This window comes from Bidens hawaiensis, unplaced genomic scaffold (genome assembly GCF_021521415.1).
Source record: "Bidens hawaiensis isolate Kalapana, Puna unplaced genomic scaffold, B.hawaiensis_p1.1 tig00017233_1, whole genome shotgun sequence".
Classification (NCBI taxonomy): Eukaryota; Viridiplantae; Streptophyta; class Magnoliopsida; order Asterales; family Asteraceae; genus Bidens; species Bidens hawaiensis.
The window spans coordinates 36777-44748 of record NW_027505006.1 but is presented as its reverse complement, the minus strand read 5'-3'; the positions used below and the strand labels follow the sequence as shown (position 1 = coordinate 44748).

General features: G+C 40.0%; 1 protein-coding gene across 3 annotated transcripts; it reads left to right on the top strand.

Annotated features, from left to right (window-relative positions):
* Nucleotides 1–3923: 3923 nt before the first annotated feature.
* On the top strand, nt 3924–7546 carry LOC143609837 (cold-responsive protein kinase 1-like). Of its 3 annotated transcripts, none has more exons than XM_077084475.1 (8): nt 3924–4064; nt 4610–4734; nt 4851–4886; nt 5065–5180; nt 5286–5496; nt 5593–5830; nt 5918–6068; nt 6958–7546. In XM_077084475.1, the coding sequence occupies exons 2-8, from the start codon at nt 4674–4676 to the stop codon at nt 7318–7320; spliced, it is 1176 nt and encodes a 391-aa protein (XP_076940590.1). In that variant the 5' UTR covers nt 3924–4064; nt 4610–4673; the 3' UTR covers nt 7321–7546. The 3 variants fall into 3 exon arrangements, with proteins under 3 accessions (XP_076940590.1, XP_076940591.1, XP_076940592.1); XM_077084476.1 differs by having other exon boundaries at nt 3940–4081; XM_077084477.1 differs by lacking the exon at nt 3924–4064 and having other exon boundaries at nt 4527–4734.
* The last annotated feature ends 426 nt before the right edge of the window (nt 7547–7972 follow it).

Genomic DNA, 7972 nt, shown 5'->3' with positions numbered 1-7972 from the left:
TCTTTGTACAATGTTGATACTGAAGCCATATATGACCAAGCAGTAAATCAATACGCCGCCTTCCCGCATCCAGTGGTGGAGAAGGTGAACCAAGTAGCTGCTGCTGATGATGGGTTAGCTATCCTTAAAGCTTTCCTCGAACCGCCCCATTCTTCTGATGGAGCGGGTCCAAGTGGAAGTGGCCCTGAAGCTTGATCCTGAAGATCCCTTCCCATTGCTAGGATAGTCTTGTACAGATGTATTTATTTCCTTTTCGTAGGCGGGTAGTTACCCGGCCATTCTTGTAATAATTCGTTTGTGAAATATAAATCTTTTTGCGTATAAGATTGTTATTTCCTTCTTTGGGTTTCTTGCTTTATAAACTTATGACTTGCATACTTAGTTTAAATTAGCAATTTTCCAAGTGTAGAATAAGTTAACCTGTTGAACGTGGTTGATAATGGGTTAAAGTTTTGCTTCCTCTTTCGTGATTGTGCGGGTAGAACCGTCACTTGCACTTAGTAGGATGGCTAAACTTTAACCTTCATCTGACCTACGTGTAGGTTTTCCTCATCTTTTGAGGATAAGTTAACCTTTGAACGTGGTTGATAATAGGTGTGAAGTTTTGCTTCCTCTTTCGTGATTGTGCGGGTAGAACCGTCACTTGCACTTAGTAGGATGGCAAAACTTTACCCATATCTGACCTGCGTGTAGGTTTTCCTCATCCTTTGAGGATAAGTTAACCTTTGAACGTGGTTGATAATAGGTGTGAAGTTTCGCTTCCTCTTTCGTGATTGTGCGGGTAGAACCGTCACTTGCACTTAGTAGGATGGCAAAACTTTACCCTTATCTGACCTGCGTGTAGGTTTTCCTCATCCTTTTAAGAATTTTGTTTTGAACCGTTCGACGCGCGGTTGTCAATAGGTTAGTGTTCAGTTTCCTTTCATGATTCATGCGGATAGTCCGGCACTTTCATTTTTGGGTGCTGAACTTTTCCCCTTCAACTGACCTGCGTGAAGGTTTTTTCCTGTTATTGGGTTTGTGCGGGTAGGACCGCCTTCCCACGCAACGACTTCACGTAATGTGAATGCCGTCATATTAGTGTTCAGAAAAGTAAAATCATCAGCTTCGATGTTCTAAAGAGAATCATTTCCATTAGAAGTGGCTCTTGGCCTTTTCTTTACAAATTGGAATTGATTTACATGCAAACTGTGTAAATGAGCTCCCTTCCATGTTGTTGGGATGGGAGTGCCATCGAGCCGATACGCACCTGGTTCGGGATCTCGTTCTTTACGCAGCATGTAGTCTCGACATTAAAGCTGGAATTTTTATTCGTGTTTTCCCCAGCTGGGGTTCTACACGCACCCGCCTGCTCAGCCTTTATTGCGCCACGAGGTGCGCGAGCGTCCCATATCTGACAAATGCTTCGACCATGTCTTTTACGTCTATGCATTCTTCAGTGTTATGGCCTTTTGTCTGGTGAAAGTCACATTATTTGCTTCGATCAGCATCGTGACGATGTCGGATTATTGGAGGCTTTGGCCACGGGAGCTCTTCAGTGGCGAATATCTCAGTGACGCTTTTGGTGAGTGGCGTCCATCTGGAGTTCCGGTGCGGCTGTACATTATCCCTTCCGCCCAATCGATGTTGCAAGCCGGATGAGGTGTCAAAGTTTACCCTTGACTGCCAAATGCCTAGCTTCCGCTTTTTATTTAGTCGGGCGGTGAGGACATTGTCTTCTCTCGTCTTCTGAGTGTAGAGGTTTGTGCTCTGTGGGAGATCTCTACCCAGTTGCTTCTCTGTTTCCGCATAGCGCCTTGCTGCTGTCATGATGGCATCCCATGTGGATGGCATGCCATCTTTACCCGTTAGGGTGCGGATGAGCTCTGGGTCATGCGCGCCCTGGATGAAGGCAGCGCGAACAAGATCTTCGCTGATATTGCCCAAACTTAGCTTCTTTGAGTTGAAGCGAGTGATGAAGTTTGGCAGAGATTCATCTTCTTCTCGTATGCATTTGAGGATTGTCCATTGCTCCTCGGTATACTTCCGTTGCTGGCTGAAGTGTTGGCTAAACTTCTGCTGGAAGTCTGCCCAGTCGTAGATGTGGTTGACCGGAAGACGATCAAACCAGGCTCTAGCAGCCCCAACCAGCGTCATTTGGAACATGTAGCACCATGTGGGTTCCGTCCAATTGCTGACGGTTGCCCCCGCTATGAACCTGTTCAAATGATCGTCTGGATCAGATATACCGTCATATGTGCCTATGTTAGGCATTTGCTTGGCACTCTTTGGGGCAATTGCTTCCGCAATGTCCCTTGCAAACTTGGACGTTCCTGCATTTGCAACGTTTGGTCTGAACGTTTTGGAGAAGTCACGTGGACTTCCACCTGTGTTTTTTGGTTTGAAGGCTTGTCCAAAATGCCTTTTCGGTTGGGATTCCATTTCCTTACGCTTCCCTTTTGCCCTATGGCGAGGGTTCGCGTCGGAGTCGGATTCCTCCGAGTCATCCTCCCAGTATTCGAATTCGTCGGCCTGTTGTACGGAACGCAAGCGTTCGTTCAACTCAGCCTGGAATTCCTTTTGTCGTGCCTCCGCCCATGCCCTGACTCCATCGAGAGTTTGGTGGGGGAGTCTTCGTTTCTCAACCTGGGTATCAGTGGATCCCAGTAGACGATCATTTACTGCACTTGCCCCAGCTTGAGTAACTGGGGTAGTGTTCGTAAAATTTACTTCACTTGCCCCGGCTTGGGTAACCGGGGTAGTGTTTGTAAAAACTGTGTTACCGGTATTCCCCCCAGTAGCTGGGGTTGTGGTTACCGGAATTTCTCTAACCATCTTTGTAGAAGTTTGAAAAAACTGGAGAAAAATGTAGTTCTAGCTTTATGCACGGATGGCGCCAATGAAGAAACACTAACCGGGACCCCGGACAGATTACTGCTAACCTGGGGGTTGGATAGCTGTTTCCCACGAGGGGTTAGACCCTTGGAAGATGGTTCTTCTGATAACCTGCAAAACAGACACCGTGAGCTCGTCACTGAGAAGGGGGGGGGGGGGGTTCCTCCTTGTGACCACCCTCCGGCGTGAGAATCAGACTAGATTGCTCTTTAAATATAAAAGTATATTAAGAGATTGCTAGAGCAGATATCAGGTATATTATGATGATAATATGATAAGATATGATAAGATGAGATGGTCATACCATTTGTGGTATTTATAGCCGAAGGTAGGTTTGAGGTATGGCCGGCTGCAACAGTGTTCCTGTTCCACCAACAGTAGCCTACGCACGTGCCCTGCTGGTAGTTGGTGGGTAGGTAGCGGCTGATAGCGACCAGGCCTGCTGTATACTATTCCTTTTCCACCAACTGCCGGCTACGCACGTGGTATGACAGGAGTTGGTGAGTAGGCAGCGGCTAATAGTGACATACAGTACAAGAGCATGCTGCTCGCCATACTGTTGTCAATGAGCTGTCGTATCTTTGGTCAGATCTTTTGCCCATACCTCGTCAGGTACAGTACAGAAGATCTTCCCGTATCGTACGGACTGGCTTATTTGGGCTGGAGTATTCCCCCTCCCGCCTTTGTGCGGGATTGTTCCCGGCTTCGCTCATTCCTTCAGGTGACACTGAATGAGAGCTAAGTGCCTTGTGCGTGTAGCCTTGCTGCGCGGGTGGCCTTCCCTAATGGCTTGTATCCGAGGCTGCGGGGACAGGCGGAGTCCTTCACCATTGGGAGGCATTTCCTGCGGGACCAGCTTGCGTACTGCGTGTAAGGACGTCACGTCTCTGAGCATGGTTGGTCCTGCGGATCCAGTTGGTTTCTGCGCAGACGTCCCTGTTTAAGGTGAGCCTTGCGGGTCCAACTGGGCTCTGCTGGGACCTACCTCTTCATGCACTCATCCATTGATCTTCATGCACTCATCCATTGAATTCATTCAAGCTGTAAGTATTTTAATTGACTGATACTTCACGAAATACGTCTTTCTTTGATTCCGTATAATCTTCAATTGCGCAAATTTCATTTTCATTCATCCTGTTGCTTAATTGATTCCTTTACACGGCGTTTCGTGCTTGAATTGAAGACTTCGGGTAAGTCATTTCCACCTGTACGTATCTCTCCAAGTTTAATAATATATTCTCGTTTATTTTATTTTGTTTTAATCCAGGATCTTACAATTGATGTATATCGATTCATGTATATACTTACTTGATTTGATTTTATATTTATATTGAATTTTGTTAAATCTAACAAGCTCTTAGTTATAATAATTTGGGGAATTTTTGGACAGACTGAATGCTTAGTATAATGATCCTGTTTGAGGTGCTAATGCAATAAGGATTACTTTGCTTATGTGACTGTTAGAGGTGAATTGATAGTGATTATGTTGTTGTAGCCCTAATTTTGGAGTTTTGTAGCAAGATGTGGTTGAATGCTGTATAACTATAATTAATATATGTTCTATATCATTTCAAGGTTCATGATATCTTATAAATATCTTGCTTATGATTATTCTATTTATGCTGTTTTTGTCCTGATTTTTAGCATGATCTAATAGAATGATACTCTATAAATCTTTTGATCTTGATTTCTGTTTCCATCCTAAATGACTATTTACATCCTTTTGTGATTATAGACTCAATTTTGGCATCACTGGCATTTGACATAATCTACTGGTCTAGATAAGAGAATACCTTGGTATGAGTAAGTTCAGTTGCTGTTTTGGGAAGGCAGCTTCCCCAACTGTCGGTGTTAATAAAGGTACATGGTTGAATGTTAACTCGAATTTTTTAATTATAAGTTCTAATTTGTGTTTTTGATCAACTCTTTTTTACATACACGGGTTCAATGCTAACTGTTTTCTTGGAAAATCTCAGCAAACAATCGGGGAAGCGACGTTGATGTTAGTATCGGTAAGACCAATGATCGTCTACTAAATTTGTAACTGTATGCAATGATTTATGCTCTATGTCTCTATGCATGCGTGTGTATTAATAAACTTTCCATTCATGAGTGTACTAGATCTACATCTTTTTCCTTTGAGATATATCAACGTAGTGTTAGTTTTAATTAGATATTATTTTGTTGCAGAACTTTTGGATGTTGAGAATATGAGATTTTATTCATACAAAGATCTGCAAGTTGCCACTGGAAATTATAGACCAGAAAACAAGATAGGACAGGGAGGTTTTGGTTCTGTTTACAAGGTAACTTTAAAACATTTAAAACTATTTGTCTTCACATATATTTAGTTATTACCAAAAGTTTAAAATACATACTGATATCTCAAACAAACACTAACTAATCTTTAGGGTACACTAAAAGATGGCTTAGTAGTGGCTATAAAGGTTCTCTCTGCTGATTCAAGACAAGGCTTACGGGAATTCTTGAATGAAATAACCGTTATTTCAGATATACAACATGAAAACCTAGTAAAGTTGCATGGTTATTGTGTAGAAAGAGATCAAAGAATCTTGGTATATGGTTACCTTAAAAACGGTAGTCTCGATCAAACTCTATTTGGTAATTACATCTTGCAAAACCTTTTTTTTTATGTTTGTTATGAAGTTACCTAACATGCCCCACCAAAACATAACTTTTTAACCTTTTCATGTGTAGGAAGCGGTTATTGTAACATTAGGTTCACATGGGAAATAAGAAGGAAGATATGCATAGGTGTTGCAAAGGGGCTTGCTTATCTTCATGAGGAAATGCAGCCTCATATTATTCATAGGGATATTAAGGCAAGTAATATTTTGCTTGATGAAGATTGTACACCAAAAATTTCAGATTTTGGTCTTGCAAAGATTTTCCCGTCTCATTTGACTCATGTTAGCACACGAATTGCAGGAACTCAGTAAGCTCTTTTGACTCACGTTAGAAAACTATTGTCTACACTTTCTTACATTTATAAAGTTTTTGTTTTTATTTTGTCGTAATGCAGAGGATACTTGGCCCCTGAGTATGCAATAAGAGGCCAGTTGACAAGGAAAGCAGACATTTACAGTTTTGGTGTTTTGCTTTTGGAAATTGTTTCAGGAAGACCCAACCAAAACAGACGGTTACCTGTTGAAGAACAATATCTTCTTGAACGGGTATGCGTTTCTTAATTTTGAATTAGTTTAATTGCGTAAAGTATATTGCCATTGTTTTGTCCTGCGTGGTGTTTTTGGTAGAAATAGTTATTACTGATTCGGATTCACCAGATTTGCTATTTTGTGATTATGAAAGGGTAATTAAGACATTTAACTAATAAGTAAACTTTTTTCTTAAACTAGAAAAGATCGTTTTGAGACATGCTTAATACATAAATAAGAATAGATGAAAAATACTTGACATGGATCAATAAATGGTAACTTAGGGGTGTTAAACAGCTCGTTTCCGCGAGTTGGCGGGTTGAACCCAAAATCGTGTCATGCACATGAACCCATCCACGGCACAAGTTTTCACGGCTTGACACTATCAAACTAGGTATTATTATTATCTGTAATTAAAATGGACTTGGTGGTATTTATAGGTAATACGAAACTCTATTTATGGAGGCTTATGTAACCCTGTTATTCACACAATCAACATACAATACATTCTGTGGTTTTTCTAGAATGAAATTATCTTTATAATTATTATAATATTAATGCTATAAAATTAAAAATCTAAAATGAAAAATACAATTGCATATAAAATGATTACGTTTGAACTATAAAATTTGATGCCCATCTATCTTTTATTTTTTAAATTTAGGAGTGATATGCCCAAACAGTTTAAGTTATCACAGCACACATTTTTAAAGAAGTATAAATATAAACATGCCAACCCGTACACGACCAATTTGTCTAAACTTGCTTGCAGGTTCAACCGAAAACTGGCCCGAACCCGTTTAAACTAAACCAAAACATATAAAGTTCATGTCATGTAAAAAATTAACACCTACACACACATATAAAACATGAAATGGCTAATATACCTCCCCATCACTTTTTATAGGTATGGCAACTGTATCGGGAAGGTGAATTACAAAAGTTGGTTGAAACTTCAGTGCAAGAAGATGTTGATATCTTGGAAGCATGCCGGTACTTAAAAATCGGTCTTCTCTGCACCCAAAGTCTGCCCAAAAGCCGACCGTCCATGTCATCGGTCATAAAAATGTTAAATGATGACATGGAATTGAATGAAAAAGATTTAACTGATCCGGGATTATTATCTGAACTAATGAGTATTAAGACCAATAAAAATAATAACACATCGGGTACATCATCTAGTGGTTCAAGAAAACCTGAGGAGTCTCAGTCATATGGAAACACAACCACGTTTGCCAATATGACCTTTACAACGATCACCGAACGATGATGATTGTGAAAATAGTTTATTTGAAAGCAATGTAGACATCTCATTTTTTTGTAGATGGATGTATATATCTATATATTAAAAATGCAAACATCAATGTTGGCATGTTTTATTTTGCTTTGAAGAAAAATTATGGAATACATTTGTTGGGATGTTGTATATCAACATGTAGTAAGAGTTGTGAAATGATGTTTGTTTCTCCGGCAAGATTTGAAGATTGGTTATTATTTATTTTGGTGTTTTATGAACAGGGGTATCTTATAGTACATTTCTTGAGTAATTTATATTTGTTTGAATATGATAAGTGAAATTCATGTTATAATTTCAATCTCTTTCAATAAGCTACAAACTGACTGAAGATTTGACATGCTCTCAATCCACCAAAACAGCTGGGTTTTTATAGTCTCGACGCTTTCCAATTAGAGATTGAAGGGAATACCAAGGTTTGAGGCCAAGGGAATTATGTTTTGTAGAACTCTCTAAACAAAGCATTAACACTTTTGAGTACTAACTTAAAAGAAATGAACAAATAACTTACAAAATCAAGTATTCATTCTAATTGATAGAACCAAAAAAAGCATAGAGCGTAACTTAGAACTAAATTTTAAAAACTGGCTTAAAAAATCAAATAGGTAACTCTGCATATTTGTTTAGT

Excerpts from the sequence above, each read along its gene's own strand:
- LOC143609837 (XM_077084475.1), top strand. The coding sequence starts at position 4,674 with ATGAGTAAGTTCAGTTGCTGTTTTGGGAAGGCAGCTTCCCCAACTGTC. Across the intron at positions 4,735-4,850 it reads AACTGTCGGTGTTAATAAAG|CAAACAATCGGGGAAGCGAC; the intron begins GTACATGGTTGA and ends GGAAAATCTCAG. Across the intron at positions 6,069-6,957 it reads AACAATATCTTCTTGAACGG|GTATGGCAACTGTATCGGGA; the intron begins GTATGCGTTTCT and ends CACTTTTTATAG.